The sequence below is a fragment of the Pleuronectes platessa genome, chromosome 6 (genome assembly GCF_947347685.1).
Source record: "Pleuronectes platessa chromosome 6, fPlePla1.1, whole genome shotgun sequence".
Classification (NCBI taxonomy): Eukaryota; Metazoa; Chordata; class Actinopteri; order Pleuronectiformes; family Pleuronectidae; genus Pleuronectes; species Pleuronectes platessa.
Genome location: NC_070631.1, coordinates 27682082 through 27706286, shown reverse-complemented (window position 1 = coordinate 27706286; position 24205 = coordinate 27682082). Strand labels below are relative to the sequence as shown.

The following is a 24205-nucleotide window of genomic DNA, read 5'->3' as shown; positions in this document are numbered from 1 at the left end:
CCTCGGCTGTGGAATAATCTACCACTTTCAGTTCGGGAGGCAGATACCATCTTAAGAGTAGGCTCAAAACCTTCCTTTTTGATAAAGCTTATAGTTAGAGCTAATTAGTGCGGAAGAACTTAACTTTTTCTATTTTATGACACATGACACACGGAGCTTCTCTTTCCAGCTTCTCCTTCCTCTTCTCCATCCCTATCCCCCTTCCCCGGAATCCCTTTGCTTTATCACCCGCAGATCCAGGGCCTCTGTGACCGGGGGTCGCAGTGTTGGATCCAGTGTGGCGGATTCTGAGTTATGTGGGCTGATCGTGGTGCTGGTGGCGGACCCTGTGTCGCGTTGGCATTGGGCACGGGCGGTGGACCAGGACCGCGGTGGTGGCTCGTGATGGGTCCTGGTGGGCGGCGGTGGACGGTGACTGAGGACTGGAGTGGCGTCTGGTCTGGATGGTGGATCGTGGTCCTGCTGGTTGCTGAGCATGGACTGTGATTGCAGCGGGACTGCTTGGCATGTCATGTTGGGGTTGTCCTTCGGGATGTCTACCCTCATCAAATGCTGCTAGAGACTTTAATCTTTAATCTTGAAGACTTTAATCTTGATGATGTTTTCCTGCACGTGGCATCTATTGCACTTCTGTCCGTCCTGGGAGAGGGATCCCTCACATGTGGCTCTCTCTGAGGTTTCTACGTATTTTTACCCTGTTAAAAGGGTTTTTAGTAGTTTTTCCTTACTCTTGCTGAGGGTTATGGACAGAGGATGTCACACCCTGTTAAAGCCCTATGAGATGAATTGTAATTTGTGAATACGGGCTATACAAATAAAATTTGATTGATTGATTGACTACTGACACATGAATATATGTTAAAGATTTCTTGATTTTATCAGTTTCAAACAATTTAAATAAAGTGATAATTCTTCAGAAATATACTGAATCTCGGGTTGGTTCTTAAAAATGTACATCTGTTTTTAAAAAACTGTCAAGTTGTATGAAATTATTTGAAGAAGAATTTTCTTATAGGTGGTAATTTATAATATAAGTGGTCATTTATAAGATCTATATCTATATTTATAATTTAAAAATTCCAGCAAATCAATTTGGATCTAACGTTTCTATTTTTTGTTTTACAAAATAATCCACATGGATGACCATTAGTATTAACCATGCTGGGTCTACTGGGTGCATTTCCGTCATTTACCTTGTGGTGGCGGTAACGCTCCGTTCAACCTGTAGGAGATTTAGAAGAAGCGGAGTAAAAGGTTGTTTTTCCGCTTCCGGGTCAAGCACAGTCTTCACAAACAGCCATAATGTTGACCCGACTGTCACGGCTCGGCCCCGCTGTACCCCGGTTATTTGCCTGTCCGCCGGCAAGGTTTGTCTCTCAGTCCAAACCGAGCGGTGCCGCCGGTTCTCCCGCTATGACGGAGCTGCACCCCACGGTGGACCAGGGTGGACACGGTGAGGTCAGCCAGTACGTCAAGGTGAGTCCTTCTCGGCTCTCTCCATGAAGTGTGTGGGACACAGGCTGACATGTACACAATGCTTACCCAGCTTTGGTTATATCGCTGTAGCTGTGACTGTTTAGTCAAATGGCTGAAATAATATGCGAGATGATCTCTTCTCATTTACACACGCACTTCCCCTGATTCCAGGAAGTTAACTGGAGTTCAGTGTGTGTTTGATAATACTCCTTTTCTGGAACCAAGCGTATGACGACAAACTAATAACCTTGCTGTGATAGATTTCCAAGATAGACTTAGAATGAACCTTATCTTTGGGTGGACCTGCTGCACTGTTTGAGCCAATGATGTCCTCCTACAGTCATACATGTTTGGAGGAGGAAAGTGAAAAATACAGCAATTCAATACAACGCATTAGCCACCGCATTTCTTTTGTATAAACGGGTCATCAGCCCTCTTAGGGGTGGCCTTGTTTGAGTCTCAATGTGTGGAACTGCAGGAAAGTCATCAGGCCTCTAGATGGACTGCCTCACTGCTGCTCATATCATGGGCACACAACCTGCATAGGCTGACTTGCAGCTACCACCATTGGAAATGATCTTGTCTCCGTTGTAAATGATTGCCTTTTCCTGATAATAAGGTGATGCTAGGAAATCGATAGACCAACAGTTGGACCATCTTCATTTAGCTGTATTTAATCGTTATCACATGTCTAACAAAAACTACACAGATAGTGTTTGTGGTACTTCTCAGTAGAAGTGTATTTGTATTTGAGTCAAGGGGAAACTATAATAAGGCATCATTGTCATTATTTATTATTCTCTCCCAGCACAGTTTGTGAGGCAGGTCAGGAGGATGCAGAGTGCAACAGTCAGCCTGTGTGTCTTATTTCATCATTAAGTGAATATGAAAGCTGCAGTAAGTCAGTAACAGAAGTTTCCCTAGCTGGTGGTAGTCATGACACATATCAACGTTGTTTTCCAAAAATCCACTTGCCATCTGAAAATAAAAACCTTTTATTCCACAAGTGTCACACTATACAGCTGCTGATAGGTGTTGCTATGTTTTTTGTCAGAATCCAGATTACCATGGCTTCTCCAGTGATCCTGTGGTGGATGAGTGGAACATGAGGGTGGCCTTCTTCTTTGGCATCTCACTGACTCTTGTGATCGGATCAGCATTTATCCACTATTTACCAGACCATGGGTGAGTCCCCCAATCAGTCTTAACATATTTGCTATTATTTACCAACACGCGATGGTGTCGGTAGTGACGGCTCTGCTGAGTCATGGTTTCCTCTCAGAACAGAGGAAAGATCTCATGCTGTTCTTGTTGGGTTTTTGCATATAACCTGACTGTAAAGATTTCAGAGCAGACTAACATAATATAGAATAAACATGTAATGGCAGACTTAAGTCCCTTGAAAAGAACTGTATACATTTCAATTATTATTGTTATGGTTATTACAACAGTAAAGGCAAAGGTTACAGCTGAATCAACTCATAGATAAAAGAGCTAAAAGAAAATCTACATTGTCTTTTTTGTTTCAGGGTCAAATTATATAAGCATTTTATATATAATATATAACAACCTTCTTATTGTTGACCTGAACAAGGGCTAACAACAACATCTTTACCATTGACTTTCCAATATAGGCAAAATAATGTATCTAAAAAAAGCTAATCAACCAAAAAATGGGGGGTATTCATTAGTATGCTTTGCAGCACCTCCCTTTTAATTGGAATCTGGGATATTGTGGATGTTGAGGGCCTCTGTACTGGTCATCGCCACTCAAATTTTTCCTTTTTCAGCTCATTGTTTTCAAACCACTGATAAAGCAGATTGACTTGTTGTGGCATTATTCTGTTGTAATTGGCCTGCCAGTAAATGCATTGTCTGACAATAAAAGATCATCTTTAACAGGTGTAGATGTACAAGTTTCCTTTTATGTCCTTCTCCCTCCACTCCCTGACTGTATCTCCTGTGTGACTGTTCCAGAATGCGGCAGTGGGCCAGAAGGGAGGCTGAGCGTGTGATCCAGCAGAGAGAACAGGAGGGTCTTCCTCTCATAGATGAGAACTATTACGACCCAAACAAGATCATTCTACCGTCTGCTGGAGAGGAGTAGGATGTCCATCATCCACCTTCGGTGTTTCATGATTATTGTATTACACTATAATAAATGATATTAGGTATTGAGTTGTGTAATTGTTGTGTGGACAATGAGTTTTTGAACACATATTTTGATTGTTGTCCCTAATCATTTATTAAAGATACATTTTAAATTAATTTTTTGATACCAACTTATAAACTGTTTCCAGTGCATTGTGATCAATATTAAAAAGACCAGATTCCCAGCCCTTCAAATATTCATTATCTCGAGTTTAGTAAGCTCTCCTTTGACTATTAACACTTTTAACTTGAATATAAGTGGACTAAAATAGTCATGGCACACTTGCAGTTTGGTTTAGTACAAAATATTTGTAGAATATACACTAGGCCCTAATATTTACTTAAATAATATTTAGTGGTTAACATTTGATACAATGTTAATTGTGAAAAGGAAAAACTGTTTTGTTACAGTAGTAAAGATGTTAGGTCCACATTCTGCTCCTGCTGTGGAGTTGTTAGAGCCCCCATGACATTTCACAGTGATCCACGATCATGTTTAACGTTGATGAGTTTCCACTTCTGGTCTTTGAGCACTTTATAAATCCATCTTTGCCACATTGAAGCACAGTTGATGGGAGGAGAAACACGTTCAATAGTTAGCAAACAGATATTCAGTTTAAACGGAGCAAAGCTTTATAAATTGACTTAAATCAATCACCTATGAAACAAAGAACACAAGTATTCAATTTATAACAATTGTGTAATGATAAACTTTGTAGAGCATGTTTCAAAATCCACCTTAGAAAGTGCTTTACAGTGATACTCTTTGTATGTATGCTGCCTGTAGTGGCCGTTCCACTAAGTTACAATACGATGGCCACTTGATTGTGTCTGAGGAGTAATTTCTCACAGCTGACTCGTGTCCAAACATCAGACCCTGTCCTGTTGTAACCCAATGTTAAACGAATCCAGGAAGCTGATTACAGTGATGGATTTTATTTTCCTTTCCAGCACAGTTCAGAAACACCTTTCAAACGATTCATTATCGAAGATTGGCATGCCTTAACTCCAAACTGGTCACAATGTCACTTTATCTCTTTTTACTGACGTCAACAATCACTTTCCCATCATCTTCACGTAAATGTCACTCACATTTTACGCACAGTCCAGATAAATGTCACGTATATTTCACGGTCAAAACTTGTTTGAGTCTACTCCTACAGACTCCTCACTCACCACTCTTCTTGCGCGTCACTAACCCCTCGCACTGGCTCCACCATGCACCTACAGTGCCTTGCATAAGTATTCACCCCCCTTGGACTTTTTCCCATTATGTAGTGTTACTAACTGGAATTCAAATAGACTTAAATAAACTTTTTCCCGTTTGATCAACAAAACATGCATAGTACTTTGGAGGTGCAAAATAAATTTTATTGTGACACAAACAATAATGAGAACAAAAAAGTTGACATCTGTTGGTGGCATAAGTATTCACCCCCCTGTGTCAATACTTGGTAGAACCCCCTTTCGCTGCAATTACAGCTGCAAGTCTTTTGGGGTATGTCTCTACCAGCTTTGCACATCTAGAGATGGAAAGGTTTGTCCATTCTTCTTGGCAAAAAAGATGAAGCTCAGTCAGATTGGATGGAGACCGTCTGTGAACCGCAATCTTCAAGTCTTGCCATAGATTCTCTATTGGATTGAGGTCTGGGCTTTGACTGGGCCATTTTAAGACATTAACATTCTTTAATCCAAACCATTCCTTTGTAGCTCTGGCTGTATGTTTAGGGTCATTGTCCTGCTGGAAGATGAACCTCCGCCCCAGTCTCAAGTCTTTTGCAGACTGCATCAGATTTTCCTGTATTTGGCTCCATCCATCTTTCCCTCTATTCTGATCAGTTTCCCTGTACCTGCTGAAGAGAAGCATCCCCACAGCATGATGCTACCACCACCATGTTTCACTGTTGGGATGGTGTGCTCAGGGTGATCCGGCAGTGTTGGGTTTTCGCCACACATAGCGTTTTGCATTGAGGCCAAAAAGTTCAATTTTGGTCTCATCTGACCAGAGCACCTTCTTCCACATGTTTGCTGTGTCTCCCACATGGCTTCTGGCAAACTCCAAACGGGATTTTTTATGGATCCCTTTCAACAATGGCTTTCTTCTTGCCACTCTTCCATAAAGGCCAGATTTGTGGAGTAGACGACTAATAGTTGTCCTGTGGACAGATTCTCCCACCTCAGCTGTGGATCTCTGCAACTCCTCCAGAGTAACCATGGGCCTCCTGGTTGCTTCTCTGATTAATTTTCTCCTTGTCCGACTCTTCAGTTTGGGTGGACGGCCTCCTCTTGGTAGGTTTGCGGTTGTGCCATATTCTTTCCATTTTCTTATGATGGATTTTATGGTGCTCAGAGAGATGTTCAAAGCTCTGGATATTTTTTTATAACCTAACCCTGCTTCATATTTCTCCACAACTTTATCCCTGACCTGTTTGGTGAGCTCCTTGGTCTTCATGATGCTGTTTGTTCAGTAATGATCTCCAACAAACTCTGAGTCCGTCACAGAACAGGTGTATTTATACTGAGATTAAATTGCAGACAGGTGGACCCTATTTACTAATTATGTGACTTGCAAATGTGACTTGTGAATGCAATTGGTCGCACCAGATCTTTGTTAGGGGTTTCACAGTAAAGGGGGTGAATACATATGCACTCAACACTTTTCAGATTTTTATTTGTAAATAATTGTGAAATCCATGTAATATTTCCCCCCACTTCCAAATGATGCACTATTTTGTGTTGGTCCATTACATAAACTCACGATGAAATAAATTTTAATCTGTGGTTATACCATGACAAAATGTAGAAAAGTCCAAAGGGGGTGAATACTTATGCAAGGCACTGTATATGAAGAACCGCCTTACGGCCTCTTCAAACTGTTGCAAAAAAGGCGCAAACTGCGCTCAAAACAGAATATACTTGAATATAGAAAACACAATATACAAAATATAATTCAACTGTACAAAACTTAAACTATGAAACCTGGACAATATAAGAAAATATCAAAACAACATAAATATTTAACTATACACACACACTTGCTGCATAGTGGCTCTTACACTGCCGTATAAAGTCAAAAGCAAGTAATATTAATCAAAGATGTGTTCAAAACTAAGTTAAGTATCTAGTATCTAGTCTGATGAAAATATATTTTAGATGTGTGTGTCATTCCACACTACGGCTTCTGGGCAACTGACAGGCACCGGAGGCACCTTAACATCAACCAGTCTCCCAGGCCTAATGTGACACTCATTACTTGTGAGGTCAGTTGATCAATTTACATAAGATTGATTTGGAATCATTATTGAATTAATAAAGAACATAATTGTTGCATTTCTTCTAGGATGGAATAATATAACCTTGACAGAGGTATCCTCTATGTATGTTACCTCACACAGAAAAAAAAGCTAATTTATAAAATGAAACAAACAACCATATTACTACAACAACTCAGGTTGTAAAATTTGAATTTCTCAAAGGGTCCCTCTTCAAGACCCCAGAGAAAAGTTGGAGGACTGAGGACTTTCCACCCTAACCCTAACCCTAACCCAGGTGCAAATAACTAAACATTTTTCAAAGACCACATTCAAAGTCCTAACTTCAATGGAATGGATTGTTTTCTACAATAAGTTGTCATCTTTTGTCCCTAATAAAGTTGAATAAATTCATATCACAGTTGTGACAGATACTGTGTCCATGCTGTTTATTAATTCACAATTTTAGTCAAGATGTTTCCCCTTTGTTTTCCTCTAGGTTGAGTCCCTTTCTCACTTAATTTAAACATGGACACATTCCAGAGACATTTAGATCTCCTTGTTACTATTGGGGACACATAAGGTCTCAATCTCTATCACAGAGGCTTGTGGTCTTATTTATTAATTAGTGTCTGAAAACAGTGAAATGATGTGAGGATAGAAACGATATGTCTTTTGGGCTCATGTCATATGCACAAAGCCTCATTTCTTCACTTTCTTGATTTATACTGAACTTCTGACATTCTATATGATTCAATGAATAAACTATTAAGAGCAACAAAACTGTCTAATTTGCTAAGAAACATTTCAACAACATTGCTTAGATATTTTTTTTCCTTCACATTTTAATGTCTGTATTATGTATATTTTATCATCGTACAATTTTAAACACAGTAATTATTAAAGACCTTCACAAACTGAAACTCCAGAAGGGTGACATAAATAAAAAAAATACATCCTTATAGAAGTTCCTTGCACAGTGCATTATTTTAAACAGTGAAGTAAATAATTAAAAGATTCAACAGACAAATTCTCCTTTTGCTGGAAAGAACATATTTACCCATAGGGATTATATCATGCTAACCACATCAGAAACTGATGAATTTGGATTATTCAAATAAATAAGAATAAGGGAAATGATAAAGATTGTTGTTGACTTTGCGTGATAACCCGTTTTTAATATCCAGTCAAAATTTGCTAGAAACAGGGCATGGGGAAAGATTTGTTACTCTGTGATGAAATGCAGCTGCCTTAAATTAATATGGCACCACATCCGTCTGCTGCACCGTCTCTCTGCTCACCGCCTGCACATGAACGCAGCACAGGGACGATCGTACAACGCGCATGCGCACTGAATTTAGACGGGAAAGCTGGCGCCAAGTTGAGTCTTTATATCGCATGTGTTTGTGACGTGAAGAGATTGGTCCTGGTCGTGTTTGTGACGTGAGGGTTTAGTCCTGATCGTGTTTGTGACGTGAGGGTTTAGTCCTGATGCAGTCTGTGACGTGAGGGGTTAGTCCTGATCCAGTTTGTGACGTGAAGAGTTTAGTTTCGTCCGAAACAAGCTGTATCAGTGTGTTCATTTGAATGTGACCCGCGGGGACTGTTCCCTGTTAGTGAAGCGTTAGTTGGAGACTCGAGATGCCGACCCTGATTGTGAATGGAGTCACAGTGAATTTCCCCTTCCCTCCATACGACTGTCAGAAGGTCTACATGGACAAAGTGATTGAATGTCTTCAGACGGTAAGAAGGCAGCAGCTGCTAATGACAACTACTACACAATACTGTGAGGCTGCTCTACACTTGACCAGCTGCTGTCATGGTGACCAGCTGGAGATACACAGTCAGACAGCCAGTCAGCCGGATAGACAGACAAACAGATAGTCAGTCAGATATACGATCAACAGACAGTGAGATAGACACACAGTCAGACAGGTAGACGGTTAACAGACAGATAGACAGACAGACCGACAGCCAGTCAAATAGACAAACAGACAGAAGTTAGTGGCTCATCATGTTTTAAGTCCTCTTATGTGAGTAACGTTTTATGATGTGTGTGTAGTTATTATACTACAATAATAACTTATTGCACAACACACATCAGAGCTAAGGGGCTGCTTGTCCATTAAAGCTCTGTATTTTCTGTATTTTATATCAATAACAGCAGCTCGGCGGATCAACACTTCTTTGAAAGTAGCAGAATTATGAATTTGGGGAGAATCACAGACCTTGTTCTATCATGTACATCTGTGAATATTGCAGAAAGAAATCTGTGCTTTGGCGGAGCTCTCTCTCCAAGATTCATCCAGTGGTCACGTGTGCCTGTTTGTTGCAGAAGCAGAACGGGGCTCTGGAGAGTCCCACAGGCACTGGTAAAACCTTGTGTCTGCTGTGTGCCACATTGGCCTGGAGGGAGCACTTCAAGGACACCATCTCTGCCCGCAAGATAGCACAGAAGATGGACGGGGAGATGTTCCCAAACACACCGCTGTCATCCTGGGGATCGGCTGCCACAGACGGTGACACACCAAGTATGTTCCTATCAACTCACTAGACAGCTTTAAAGTGTACCAGTGGCTCGGTTCCTCAGTTTACTATTAGGTTCACACTGCAGTCAACCCCTTACAGGATCTTTACACAATATTTTTGATTTTTAATAAATGAGAAGGTCACTCCAGAAGCCTGTACTATGAAGTAGGATTTCTGGTTATCATGGTAACTTCTGGTTTACTTCAGGGTTTCCGAGAATCTATATTTCATACAGGTTGATGTTGTATTTCAAACTTAACCTGCTCCGTACGTGGTTAAGTTTGAAATAAAACATCAACCTGTATAAAATACAGATTCTCATCAGAGGGAATATAAACCTGTGTCAGCCGCTGGAGCCCAACATAACCAACATGACATGTAGGAGCAACGTGCTCCCAGTACCACAGACTGTAAATATTTGCTTGAAAAGGGGGCATAGATAGTTTACAGTTTTACCTTGTGACAGCCTCCATCCCTCCCTCCCCTCTCTCTCTCTGAGACTCGAACAGTCAGCCCTCAGTGACACTACACTGTTGTGCACTGCGCTCTCTCTTTAAAGGGAAGGATAAGGGAAGTTCCAAACAGTGTCTGGGTGGTTAAGTCGATCTCTGCCGTCAAAACACCCACATCTCAATCTCTCTCTGTTTCCTGATGCACATCCTGTCACAAATGCGCACATGAAAATAGGTCCATAGGTTTGTATTGACCAGTAATTGCAAATGTTTCCACCACAGTGTGTCCTCAGAGTCAGTGCAGTCAGTGTGTGTTAAACTAAAGCTTCTTAGGCAACTTCATGTGAGTCAGTGAAACGTTTCATCTCTCGTCAAAGAGGCTTCTTCAGTTATACAGGTCTTGATAGTAAAGAACAGATTATTATCTCATGGCCCCAAGTTATTTATCTTGTTCCCATGCATTGTTATGTCCTGGTCACGTAATATTATTTTTCCAAAAGTCACCTTACACATTCACAACTTTCTTTTACCAGCTGTCCTTCCTGCATTTAGCAGCTGTAACTGAGTTTCCTTTAGACTGGATAATGTGTTTGTTCTTGTCAGAGTTTTCTAATATAACAGCTTGATCCTCGTTGTTAAATATGAGGCTCTGCTGCCAGTTCACTTTTCCATGTCTGTGATTGGTCATCTGTAGTAAACCCGCCTCTTTTATGTGAACGCACTCAGATCTCGATGAGGGAAACCTGGGGCGACTTACTGAGTTGATAACCAGCCTAATGTGATCGCTTCACCTTGCTGTGATTGTTAGGTTAAGTTCACCCGGATTTTGGAAAGATATCATGGATGTGTTGAACTCGCTTCGTAGTTAAGACCCCAGGACATTCCAGGATCTATTTCTCAACCAAGCTTTGGTTTACTTGGAGGTGTGCTCAGGATGATTGTCTTGCTGGACAGTCCAATGATGACTACGGTTCTATTTCTCAATTGAAGGCATCATGTTCATCCTTAAAATGCCCTGGTATTTCCAGGAATCCAGGATGCCAGCTACACGGACAAGATTTTGAGTTCATGCAGCAGAAGAACATCCCCAAACCATCAGTGACCTAGCTTTATGCTTGACAGCAAGGATGGTATATTCTTCTGGTCATAAGCCTGGCCTTTGTCACGCCAGATGTACCACTGGTCCGTGTGTCCAAACAGTTCCAGTTTAGCTTCATCAGTCCATAAAACTCTGCAGTACTATCCAAATTTCACCTGGCATATTCTAGTTGACCTTTGATTTTCCTCTAGATCAAGAGTGGTGAGGGTACTTGATGAAATGGTGGTCTTTTTTCCCATCTTTGGGAAATCTCCTTAAACCCAATGCCCTTCAAGTGCAATGAAATCATTTCCAAGCTTCCCACCCTAAGGATTGTTATAGAGTTCCCATATGCTTAATTATCCTTTAACTCAGCTGAAGTCCATACAAACTAGCAGATTATTTTAAAAACAGCTCAGCCCTATCTGCAAGAATATGAGTTACAGTTTTTGGCTGGTAAACATACGTTCTCGAAAGGATTCTGAATTCTGAATCCATCACTCAATCTATAAACGAAGCTCTTAATGTCACCATGTCAACCAAACAGCTGATTTCAGATGAGTTGATTTGATGTCTGTGACCTACACACAGTTCAACAGTTTCCTGTAGATGTGTACATTTGGCAGTTAAACTATTAATTCATGTAACTCTGAAACAAGGTGTAATTAATGTGTCATTATGTCCCAGCCTACTACACTGATGTCCCAAAGATCATTTACGCGTCCAGGACACATTCTCAGCTGGCACAGGTCATGAATGAGTTAAAGAACACTTCATACAGGTAATCTGTTTTACCAGTCATAACAAGATGTAAGAAATGTTATTTTATTTACATAGCATGTGTTTTTCATGTCATTTTAGTATTTCCATTTAAACAATGAAAATCAGGATCCCACTACGATTTGGATGTTTTACATGTATATAACTAGTCAACCTTTAAAATGTTTGACATTGATTTAAAGGCTTTAATGTGGCCTATTCTCTGTTTAGTATATTTTTCTGATTCTGGTGCCTCACAGACAAGCTGAGCTCTCAGTATATATATCACTGTACCCATTTGTCTGTTTTAGGCCAAAGGTGTGTGTGCTGGGGTCAAGAGAGCAGCTATGTATCAACCAGGAAGTGATGCGTCAAGAGAGCAACCATGTTAAGGTAATCTACACCTCTGCTTTGTACTTGTTGCCATGTCAGATGAACTGTCTTAAAGATTCAGATATAATGTCTCTATTTTATATTTAGAAATGTTTTTTTAAATAGTGACTGTTTGCTCTGTTTGAATGTCCTGATTCCACAGTCTGTACTGTGTGAGCATGTGTTACTACTTACAAGACGCAGAGGTTTAGACACAAAAATTGGTGCAAACTGAATCAGTCTTCAAAGTTTTAATACAATTTCTATGATTTTTTCAGGTCCATATGTGCAGAGGAAAAGTCTCCACCAGATCATGTGTCTACTACAATAATGTTGATGGTAATGGTTTCACACTTATAAGAGCTTTAAACACTAGATGTCTGTGAGGTCTGAAATGGAAGCACTAAAGCTGCTTTAGGACAGGTACTGAACTGGGATTGAGAGTAATTTAGAGTCCCTGGACTTTCAGCTGAGTTTATCATGCCAGTCCCCTAATAACAACTCTGCAGAATGTCCAAATGATCTGATGTGAGAATACAGCAGGAGATCCTCCGCAGGATTCACTGCAAGCGGACAGACTAACATGGGACAGACGCAAAAATGAAAAAACGAGAAATAACTCATTGTCATACACACAGAAGACACTGACGAAAATGTAAAGATAGCTTTTGATGATCAGCGCTGGTGTGGATGTGCTGAAAACAAAAACATGTGATCTCTGCAGCAGAATTTATACTTTGCATCCCCACTCACCTGAACACATTGAAACATTTCTGTGTTGGTGTGAACGCGTCTGAGCGGAGAAGCTCCTGCTGCATTGTTCATTTGTGAAAGGAAAACCTGTGAGAAAGTCGGCGGACATCCTCTGGAGGTCATGTCTAAAAGCAGCTTTACTGACTGTATCGCACAAACTGACTGTCATAGGTATTATTATGTATCAAAATGTATTATGGAAAATCTCACCTGTCTAAATGTTTATCAGGCTATATGCAATATGTGTGAAGAGCATCTAGTCATGATATAGCACCTGTTATTAAATGCTGCTTGTGACCCCTTGCACATTATATGTATGTTTTTCTTCTTTAGAGAAGAGCACTGACAAAGACTTGCTGAACTCTATCCTTGATGTAGAAGACTTGGTCAAATTTGGCAACAAACAGAGGTGAGATTTATCTACTCTCGTTCACTGACTTGTCGGTTTCCCCAGCAAATTTCTCAGCTCATTTACACCAAATATTAAAATGTGTTTCATATCCTGATTGTTTCCAGATCAGATTGTATCCTGATTAATATGGGGTTTACAATTTAAGAGGGTGATCGTTCAGTTTGAGAGCATGTCTTATTGATTTCATCTTTAGATATTGTAATGCTCTGACTTCAAACCCTGCGCTCGCGATCTAAAAGCCCCTTCTTGTGTTTAGATTTCCGTGCTCGTGAAACTTTTTTTTGGGGGGGGTCTTTGATTATACATTTTTTCGACCACCCCCCTGGTAAAAATTCTGTAGAATGATCGAAGGAGTTTATGTGAGAACAGAGCAGGAGATCCTCCGCAGGATTCACTGTGACCGAGTGGATGTGTTGATGGAATTACTAGCATGTGACAGACAAAACAATCTCAGGATGAAAAAGCGGAGCCACATAAGTAGAAGACACTGACAAAGATGTCAAGAGAGCTTTTGGTGATTAAGAGCCGACGTTGGGAAACAAAAACCTCGGATCTCTACATCCTTGCTCTGCCTGCTGCAACACCCCTCACTTGAATGTTCTTGAGATTTCTGTGTTGTTGTTAATGCGTCAGATCACAGAATCTCCTGCTGCGTTGTTCATGTGAGAAAAGCAAACTCCGGAGAAAGTCCCGACCAAATGATGTCGACGTCAGCTGGAGTGCCTCTCTGAAAACGGCTTTAGTTTTCCATCCATGTAAATACTACTGTTACTGCCTTATGAATGATTTGTTGGTGTAATGTCCTTGTGCTGCAGCTTTGTGGTATTGCTTCAGGGATAATAGATCCTTTTTCTTTTGCTCTTTTTCCCCCCAGGGCCTGTCCTTACTATCTCTCACGTTCCTTAAAGCAGCAAGCAGATATCATTTTTATGCCTTACAATTACCTGCTGGATCCAAAGGTGAGCTGCCTTGAGAAATCGCATATTCTTACTCGCCTCTTAAATTACCTCAGGCCCTATTCAGACCTGCACAATTTCATTTTATCTTTGTTTCCTTAAAACAACATATTTAAAATCATTGTGATGGTACGTCAACATAAAATAGGGAGAATAGTATGTGTTTGTTTTTGTGTGTGAGAGAAAGAGAGTGAGCTACAGTGGAGTGTTCACTAAAGCAGCGACATAGTATACTAATATATAATATATATATATATATATATATATATATATATATATATATATATTTGTACAACCCCAACTCAGAAAAGGTTGGGACAGTATGGAAAATGCAAAGGAGAGGAGTCGTCGTTCTCAAGTTGAAATTAAGCAAGTTTATTCAGAGGTCGAACATGCATGGGTCTCTAGTTCTATGCAGAAGGCTACACAGGAAAAAAGACGCTTAAACAGAGTGCGCACATAGATTATATATTGATATATTGGGCGTGACAAGGGTTCTTCTTGGATTGGTCGAAACAAGATGGAGGCTGCTGCATCTAGACGGGACAGTGCCTCATCCTCTTGGAATGTCGCGTGATGAAGATGTCGTACGTGCACTCCGTTGTCGTGGTTACCAGAGGTGATAATGTTGCTGTATCAGTGCAGCTGCGTTAGTGTGCTGTCTGGGAGAGATTGTGGGCCAAGGTCTACTCACTGTCTGTGCGAACTGAATCAGGGAGCTGGGATGTGTGATATAAAGTGTTGACTATGAGTAAAAGGTATAAGGAATGTGTGCGAATATGTCAATATGTGTATGTGTTATGTACGTGGTGTATATCAATAATTTCATTGCAGATAGTATGAAAATAAGATATTTTATGTTTTGTCTGGTCAACGTTTGCCATTCAGGCCTGCAACACGTTCCAAAAAAGGCTGGGACGGGGGCAATTTAGGGCTAGTAATCAGTTAGAATGATTAAAAAAAGGATTGTCATTTGAAATAGGTGATGTCAACCGGTGATTGTAATTATGACATGGTTCAAAAGCAGCATCCAGGAAAGGCCCAGTCCTTTAGGAGCAAAGATGGGCCTAGGACCCTCAGACGACACTGCATCAAGAACCGTCATTTATCTATAAGCAATATATCCACATGTGCTCAGGATTACTTTGGCAAACCTTAGTCAAGCACGGTCAGACGAGTCAGTGTTTCAGGTCTTTTTCGGAAGAAATGGAGGCTGTGTGCTCCAGACCAAAGATGAAAAGGACGCTCCAGTCTGTCACCAGCAACAAGTCCAAAAGCAAGGGTCTGTCATGGTATGGGGTTGTGTCAGTGCCCTTGTTAAAGGTTACTTACATTTCTGTGATGGCATAATCAATGCCGAAGGGTACATCGAGATTTTGGAGCAGTATCTGCTCCTTTCAAGACGACATCTTTTCCAGGGACGTCATGCATATTTCAACAAGACAATGAAGACCACATTGTGCACACATTACAAAGGCATGGCTGCGGAAGAAGAGGGTGGGGGTGCTGGTCTGGCCTGCATGCAGACCAGACTTGGCTACAATAGAGAATATTTGGCGCATTTTGAAACTCAAATGGGACCGCTGAAACGTTTCATCACTCCCTAAACATCTTTAAAGTGTGGTGAAAATGAATGGCAACATTACAAAGTGGTAAGTACTTTACCGTCCCAACTTTAAAGGGGACATATTATGAAAAATCCACTTTTGTAGTGCTTCTACACGTTAATGTGGGTATCTGGCATGTCTACCGTCCCAAAAACTCTGGAAAAAAACAACTCCCTTGATTTGTTGTGGTTCCTCTATGTAAGAAACTATACCATAGAGTGCGTCGAATGGGAATACGACCAGAATTGATGTCACAGTCGGTCTACATGGCATAGCCCCCCCTTCAACTGAAGTGTCTTCAACTAGAAAAGCTGTTGTTTTGTTTTGGTAACGGACGGTGAAATGTAAGCTAATGTGCGTGCGTGCGTGCGTGGCAGTGAGAAGGGGGATGGGTTGTTGTGAGAGCGGGGGCGGGGCGGGGCACTCAAAACAGGTCAATCTGAGGAAGGCTGTTTTAGACAGGGTAAAAAGGGTGCTGTTTTAAATGATCCTTGGGATTTTTTTGACCAAAAAATGTTACAGACATTTCATTAAGACCCCAAGGAGCCATATCAACTGTGGTGAAATGGGCATAATATGTCCCCTTTAAACAAAATATGTTGCAAGAATCAAAATTGGAATAAGGGTTTATTCTGAAAAAACAATACAAGTCATGAGGTCAAACATCAGGGTCATGGAGATGCTCAAACCACAGCTTGTATTTGCTACAAGTTCCTGGCTGTAGAATGAGTCTCCTCATATATCTCCAGTGACCACTGGGATCAGATCTCACCTTTAATATACAAATTAATTTGTACATCATTTCTGTTCACAAAGACTAAATTATTTTTTGAGCTGGTCAGACTATACAGACGGTTATCAAAGGTGACAGTAAAGTGCATTAACGTAGACTTTAATTTGGTAATTGATCCCTTATAATGAATATGGTCATTCTCTCCTCTCCCTTTGTTCCACAGAGCCGTAGAGCCCACAATATTGAGCTGAATGGAGCTGTGGTCATTTTTGATGAAGCTCATAATGTGGTAAGAGCTTATTTATTCTGTGATTATTTAGCACTTAACTCAATTGTATTTGAGCACCAGTGATTGATTGATTGATTGATTATAGGCCAAAACAGTGATTCAAACATTTTAAACAAACAGTTGACTGAGTGTGCACATTTGCATCTTTGTCAAAGGCTACACATACAGCATTGTTGATGGTTCAGTGTACCAACCAGAAAGAACATGCAAACTGAAATAGTCCAGTAACATAGTGTTTAATCTGAGCCCATGTGGGAGAAATGATTTATAAGCATAGAGACAGATATGACCGAGGATTCTCATAGAGGGCAGAGGATCCTGCACATGATGTGTGTGTTTCCCGCAGGAGAAAACATGCGAAGAGTCCACGTCATTTGACCTGAGTCCCTATGATGTAGCCTCTGCCATTAATGCGGTGGACAGGCTGCTGTTGGAGCAGGCTAAAGAAGCCAGCCACACAGATGCTGTCACTGAAAACTTCAATGTAGAATCCCTCAACTCAGGTTAGAATGCTTATTTATCTTAACCATTGAAGTCACACTTAAAAATTGGCATTAATGATATTTGATTGACAAAAGGCTTTAAACGTATTTGAATTATTATTAAATCATTATTAATTTGCTGGTTATATATATTTTTCTTTCAGGTTTAAAAATAGATTTGGCCACTGTTGCTAAAATAAAGCGTAAGTATTCTTTAAGGTATAAAGAAGATGCACAACCCTTGTTTTGGCGCTTTACCACAATTATCTCATGAACTAAGTTTGACTCCACGTTACTCCTCTGCTCGGTGGGGTTTCTGTCTGCTCCGACAGAGATTTTATTGGATCTGGAAGCTGCCATTGATTCCTATGATGTTCCAAGTGACAAAGGCATCACTAAACCTGGAATGTGAGTCAAAATGTGGTAGTAGATACTGAACAGATTGCAACATTTTTAATTGATCAGTCCTTTCTGGCTCCTGCTGTAATCTACCAGTTAGATTACCATAACATCTTATATGGATTTCCACAGACACATTTCCACTCCCCAGTTGTCAGATTTATCCACAAAGTGTTTTATATCAGTCTGATGAATCACATGAAAGTCATATGAAAAAGATTAATTCTCTTATTTACCTCAGTAAATATGAATGAAACAGTATTTTATTAAATACAACTCTGCAGTGTAGCCCGCCTTCTACTTTGTATTTATAATAAACATAAAGTTGTGGATTATGATGTTAAATAAGGACATACAATGTATTAGTAGAGGCTCTTTTTTTACATTTCTTGACCAAAAGAAGTTAGATATTATATAGTGTAAAAAGAAAGGTATAAGAAGGACATTTTAAAGTGGTTCAAAACAATATTATCCATTGCAACAACACTCCAGTGGATATCTGCCTTTTGACTTGCCACCTCTCCTTCTCTGTCTCAGCTTCATCTATGAGCTGTTAGAGAGAGCTCACCTGACCTACAGCAGCAAGACAGCAGTCCAGGAAGCTCTGGAGCAGATCAGTGGATACTTAGCTGGGCGTCAGTTTGGATTAATTTCTACTTATTGCTTACAAGATGACATGTCCCTTGATTTAGGATCTGTTACATTTTTCACTGTCTACCAAGAGATGTATCTTTCACCTATGGAGTCTGTTTTCCACTCATAACTGCCTATAATCAGGAACTGGATGTAAACCAATATCTGTAATATGTTTTGGTGCCATACTCGTGTTGTAAGCTGTTTTCAGGCACAACACAAGTGCAATAGATGTCAAGTGTAGAGGAAAACATCATCAGGATAAAGGTTTTAGCAGCATTGATGAGGGTAAACATTTTGAAGGATAACTGAAGGTCAAGTATCTGAACATGTGAACAACACATCAGGAGATCCTCTGCTCAGACTTGTTCACCACAACGCACAAATATTTGGAGGGTTCAGGTGTTAACTAGTTTCATTTTTGCTTCTGTCGCATGATAGAAATGTTATCAACACACCCACTCGCTCATGGTGAATCATGCCGAGGATCTCCTGCTGTGTACTCTCATCAGATCATTCTGACATAATCTGGGATTTTTACTTGGAGGCTTGCCAGAGAAACTCTGCAGAAAGCCCAGATCCTCTCACTCGGACATTTATGTTTTCACATACAGCCCCTCTGGAGTATGTCCTGAGATTCTCAGGAGTTCAGTGCAAGCCTGAAAGCAGCTTATGGCTATATCACACAGATTATGTTAAAAAAAAAAAAAAAAAGTGCAGTAGTTGATATTATTAATAGATGAGATCTCATCTTGCTTCTCTTCAGAGACAGGCATATTCATGAACACCAATGGACTGCAGAAGCTGGCTGATATCATACAGGTATGCTACATAATGAAGGTAAAGGAATCGTATGTTTGTGGAACACATTTATCCTCTTTTTACTTTGAGAAAGATATCAGATGGAGATCAGACTCTTGTGTTAGGAAGTGAGGTGGAGTCAAGAGGGGGAGGTGTAGGGTGAAATTCTGTCCAAAGTTTAAAACTACTCTTCCCATCACCTCCAAAGGTCAGTGATTAACATTCATTTTTTACCCATACAAAGCCCTGTGCTTTATCTAGTAAACTACACTATAGCATTATACCTATAGTATACAGTTTATAACATAATAACAACCAGTCTGAAAGTGCTTAAGTGTTCTGTTGGGGTTTCTTCCTGACAAAAAGGAGTGTTTCTCTCCACTCTCACCAAGATTTTGCGCATTATGGGAACTGAGGATTTCTCTACAATTATAAGGTCTTGACATTGTTATGTAAAGTGCATTAAGATAATTTATGTTGGGCCTTGGCACTGTAAATATGAAGTTGAATAGAATTAATATTTTCTGTTAAGAATGCTCTGGCATTTTCTGGAAAATGTGAATTAGCACATGATACACATGAAATGGCAGAGCCCATTGTTGATCTGTTGCATACACAGCAGTTCGTTTTCTCCCTGTCTTTTTCTTGTAGCTGGTGTTCTGTGGTGAGCCATCAGAAAAGGACAAACAGCAGCAGATGCAGTCAAACACCTCTCATTTTAAGGTGCGTGTCCATCAGAATTCATAAGACAGGCAGGAAGTGATTTTGCATCTCCACACACTTATGTATGCAGTGACTTAAGCTGTCATATCAATGTGTTTGTTCCAGGTTCATATTCACAGAGACACCAGCTCTCACAAGAAAAACCAGAGCTCTGATGTCTGGGCGTCATCCTCATCAAAAAAACAAGGTAATGGTATGACCTTTATTCCTCAACTACACTCAGACACCAAACACTGTAGTTCTCCACAATACACCATCTTTAACTTGCTTTGAAATCACTCATGGCCATATTAAACCTTCTGTGTGGATATCTGAACCATGAACCCTGCTGACCTTTTAGTTCAGGTTGTTTCACTGTCCTCCCTCTACTCTGTGCAAGCCTGGTTAAATTGTTCTTTTGTGTTTCTTGGCACCTTGTAGGCAATATTCTGAGTTACTGGTGCTTCTCTCCTGGCTACAGCATGCAGGATCTAGTGAACCAAGGTGTTCGCTGCATCATTCTGACCAGTGGTACCCTCTCTCCTCTGTCCTCATTCACCTCTGAGATGAGGATGTAAGTTACCTCCTACTCGTTGCTTCCCAAAGCTGGATTTATGCACAATTATGCAACCAACAGTATAGACTGGGGCCCAAAGTCAATAGCTACCTTAATAAAGGGACTGCAAATCTAATTTACAAACTCAACAAAGTGGATTTAGTGCTTATGTAGTGTAGTTTTCATCCCTGTACGCTCTGAGGATTGTGATGTCCTTCTGTCTGTCTCTCTGTCTATCCACCATTGTTCCAGCCAGACATAGCTCAGGATAAAGTAGACATGAGCCTGATAAAGTGCAGACTAAGCTGTTGTTAGCATGTACTGATTGCTACAAGACAAAGCAGAAATCTTCAGGATTTATTATCCTGAATGTTAAACGTCAAACATTTAAACACTTTACCTTAGTAATCAATCATTTAGTTGTATTGGCAGCAGGAAAACCTTGATAGTGATCCCAATAATTTTTTTGTTTGCTGCAGAAATTTCCCAGTGTGTCTGGAGAACGGCCATGTGATTGAGCGGGACCAGATCTTTGTTAGCGTCATTGAACGAGGCCCAGATGGTGTGCAGTTGAGTTCAGCGTTTGACAGAAGGTTAGTGTTTCCTACGGTGGTCCTGAGAGCTCAACGAACAGCAACTTAAGAAAACACATGCAAGTTGACAAAACACAAGCAAAGTAAGAAAACATCTTCATCAATTTCATAACACAACACATTACAGAAATGCGTAGCAAATAGAGAAACGTGCAGCAAATAGAGAAACGCGCTGCAAATAGACAAACGCGCTGCAAATAGACAAACGGCTGCAAATAGACAAATGGCTGCAAATAGAGGAGAAACCACAACGGAAGTGTTTCCAGAGGACAGCTAAAAGTGATGGACACTGCTGCCACAAAAACGTCCAATACACCATACAAATTTGGTTTCACACAGGGGTCGGCAACCTGCTCTGGAGCCGAACGCGGCTCTTCAGCCCCTCTGCAGTGGCTGTACAGTACAGTTTTGTGCATATGTTTCGCGAACGCTGAACTTAACGAGTCAGTTTTCATATTATTAACGTGAACCTAACGATGACCGTGAGTCACGTTCATTTTTTAAATCATCATCGTATCAGGCCATCATGAAATACCATGAGCGGGCGAGTGTGTGTGTGTATAGCGAGCGGAGCGGCCCCGGATCCCGGGGCTCCGACCCCGCCCACTCGCTCAGATGAGGGGGCAAAAGGTCTCTTTTGATAGCAAAGGTTTCGTACCCCTGGACACTATGGACTATAAATTGCCTCACAAACAGGGGCTTGCTTGTTAGCGCTGTTTATTCAGTTTAACAGGAGAAGACGGCAAGTCTCTAGCTCAGAACATCTTCCGTGCTCAGAGCTCACTGTGGGTCTCTCTGAGCGAGTGGGCGGGGTCGGAGCGCCGGGATCCGGGACCGGTGCGCTCGCTACACACGCACACTCGCCCGCTACTGGTATTTCATGATGGCCTGATACGATGATGATTTAAAAAATGAACGTGACGTTGACTCACGTTCATCATTACGTTCACGTTAATAATATGAAAACTGATTCGTTAAGTTCAATGTTCGCGAAAAATATGCACAACACTGTACTGTACAGCCACTGCAGAGGGGCTGAAGACCTCAATCGCCTCCAGAGCCGCGTGTGGCCGACCCCTGTGTGGTACCAAATTTGTATGATGTATTGGACGTTTTTGTGTCAGCAGTGTCCATCACTTTTAGCTGTCCTCTGGAAACACTTCCGTTGTGGTTTCTCCTCTATTTGCAGCCGTTTGTCTATTTGCAGCGCGTTTCTCTATTTCTAGCGCGTTTCTCTATTTGCAGCGCGTTTGTCTATTTGCTGCGAATTTCTGTAATGTCTAGTGTTGTGGAATTTATGAAGATGTTTTCTTACTTTGCTTGTGTTTTGTCAACTTGCATGTGTTTTCTTAAGTTGCTGTTCGTAGAGCTCTCAAGGCCAGGGTAGTTTCCTCCTACAGACAAGCTTCTACACTTTCAATTATAAATGCATACATACATACAAACATACATACATACATACATATATACATACATACATACATACATACACGCATACATACATACAAACATACATAAAGAAGCTTCCAGAGTTAAATTAAAAACCTTCATATTTTATTATAGGATAAAGATATTTCCTAACTATCAAATATACTGCAAATAAAGCTCCTAATGTTTGTCTCTGTGGGCAGGTTTGTTCCTGAAAACATGGCATCTTTAGGCAAAACTGTTGGTAAGATCAAACAATATATGTTTTTATTCCTGCACATTTCTGCGGATTATAATTTTTTTTTGTTAAAAAAAGGTATCATACATCAGATTATTAGACTTCATCCTTACTGTCATGAACGTCTCATTGATGTGTCTCTTGTTGGGTTCTCTCCTCAGCCAACATGAGCCGTGTGGTTCCTCATGGTCTCCTAGTGTTCTTTCCCTCATTCTCTTTAATGGACAAAACACTGGAATTCTGGAGAGTGAGTGGAAATATAGCAATAAGGAAACACAAGACTGTATGATACCTGAATTGAACGTTATCATGTTAAAGGTGCTTCTACACTGTTTTCTCTCATCAGGCTAACGGACATGCAGATCGTATTGAGAGCATAAAGCCTATGTTTGTTGAACCTAAAGGAAAGGGCAGCTTTACTGAGGTATGTGTATCTTTTATTAGAAATCTATTTGCATGTCTCACAGTATTTCATAACTTTCATTGTGTGAACTGGTTAACTTCCTGATAGCAGTGTGATAATTGGATAACAAATTATGGCTTACAGGTTCAGTGTGTAAGGTTTAGGTGAAAGGGATTGAATATAAAATAATGCTTATGATGTTTTCTCAAGTGTGTTTCATCTAGATTGTATGAATTCTTGTTTTCTTTACTGTAGAATGACCCCTTTATATGTAAAACTTAAGGAAGGGTGAGGGGAGGGGTATTCAGCTGCAACATGCTACTTTCCAACTCGATGTCACTAAATACTACACAGTGAACCTTTAAATCCATCCTCTGTTACTTGCCTTTATCCACTCTTGATCTAGACGCTTTGTTAAAAACGTTCAACTATCACTGCCTTTCCATCCATAACCAAACTGCTCAATTTATAACCAGATTACTAAAAACAAGTCACTTCCTCTGGATAAATGATCTAACCCTAGAGAGACAATGGAAGGTCAGTTAGACAGAGACAGGGCTTATCACAATCAAAACTCAGTGCGATGAAGGTAAGATTTATATATTTTTCTGACTCATTTTGTGAAATAACAATATCCCTTGAGTTCACTTGAAAATTCACAATTTAACCATCCATCCAATTCCACTCCACAACCTGATGCTGAACTGCAAGAAACAGTTCTGGTCCCCTTTGGAAACAAGGAATATAATCTTAGGTCCCAAATCCATCATGAATATATCGTTTCCTTCAAACAGTTTCAGTCTCAATGCTTGATATGACCATCCTACATATAAACACTTCTTCCTGCATGCTAGATTCCATCCCCACCAAGCTGCTCAAAGACTATTCCCTACTGTTTTTTCCTGTTGAATTAAAATGTCTTAATAATGTTTTAACAGTTTTAAACACGCCATCATTAAACCTTTTTGCAACAGAAACCTAATTTGGAAGCTCTTTCCTTAAAGGGCCCATATTGTGTCAAATACATTTTCTGGGGTTTTTACTATCTGTAATTACTAGAAGGGGGTAAGATGTACCCTCAAAGTATGAAAACAGTCACTACGCTGACTTTTTCATTCAGTCTATTCTAAGAAATATTACTCTCGTTTCGTA

At 40.4% G+C, this 24205-nt stretch overlaps 2 protein-coding genes across 4 annotated transcripts in view; both read left to right on the top strand.

Moving 5' to 3' along the window:
* Window positions 1-1244: 1244 nt before the first annotated feature.
* Window positions 1245-3663, top strand: ndufb11 (NADH:ubiquinone oxidoreductase subunit B11). Its single transcript, XM_053423856.1, has 3 exons — window positions 1245-1476; window positions 2531-2661; window positions 3454-3663. Exons 1-3 carry the CDS (start codon window positions 1303-1305, stop codon window positions 3581-3583), a joined length of 435 nt encoding a protein of 144 aa, XP_053279831.1. The 5' UTR covers window positions 1245-1302; the 3' UTR covers window positions 3584-3663.
* A 4551-nt stretch (window positions 3664-8214) lies between these two features.
* The window catches only part of rtel1 (regulator of telomere elongation helicase 1), a 34817-nt gene continuing 18826 nt past the window's right edge, over window positions 8215-24205 (top strand). For all 3 annotated transcript variants that reach the window (XR_008338764.1, XM_053423854.1, XM_053423853.1), the window contains exons 1-20: window positions 8215-8621; window positions 9214-9409; window positions 11625-11718; window positions 12008-12089; window positions 12347-12407; window positions 13155-13230; window positions 14108-14192; window positions 16753-16818; window positions 17165-17321; window positions 17465-17503; window positions 17633-17708; window positions 18237-18334; window positions 19099-19154; window positions 19785-19856; window positions 19962-20043; window positions 20277-20409; window positions 20871-20984; window positions 22616-22656; window positions 22812-22897; window positions 22997-23074. Coding sequence is in view for 2 of the 3 variants with exons in the window: in XM_053423854.1 (XP_053279829.1) it covers window positions 8520-8621; window positions 9214-9409; window positions 11625-11718; window positions 12008-12089; window positions 12347-12407; window positions 13155-13230; window positions 14108-14192; window positions 16753-16818; window positions 17165-17321; window positions 17465-17503; window positions 17633-17708; window positions 18237-18334; window positions 19099-19154; window positions 19785-19856; window positions 19962-20043; window positions 20277-20409; window positions 20871-20984; window positions 22616-22656; window positions 22812-22897; window positions 22997-23074 (1794 nt within the window). In the remaining variant the exon portion in view is untranslated. The remainder of the gene's footprint in view (window positions 8622-9213; window positions 9410-11624; window positions 11719-12007; window positions 12090-12346; window positions 12408-13154; window positions 13231-14107; window positions 14193-16752; window positions 16819-17164; window positions 17322-17464; window positions 17504-17632; window positions 17709-18236; window positions 18335-19098; window positions 19155-19784; window positions 19857-19961; window positions 20044-20276; window positions 20410-20870; window positions 20985-22615; window positions 22657-22811; window positions 22898-22996; window positions 23075-24205) is intronic.

Excerpts from the sequence above, each read along its gene's own strand:
- ndufb11 (XM_053423856.1), top strand. The coding sequence starts at position 1,303 with ATGTTGACCCGACTGTCACGGCTCGGCCCCGCTGTACCCCGGTTATTT. Across the intron at positions 1,477-2,530 it reads AGGTCAGCCAGTACGTCAAG|AATCCAGATTACCATGGCTT; the intron begins GTGAGTCCTTCT and ends GTTTTTTGTCAG. Across the intron at positions 2,662-3,453 it reads CACTATTTACCAGACCATGG|AATGCGGCAGTGGGCCAGAA; the intron begins GTGAGTCCCCCA and ends TGACTGTTCCAG.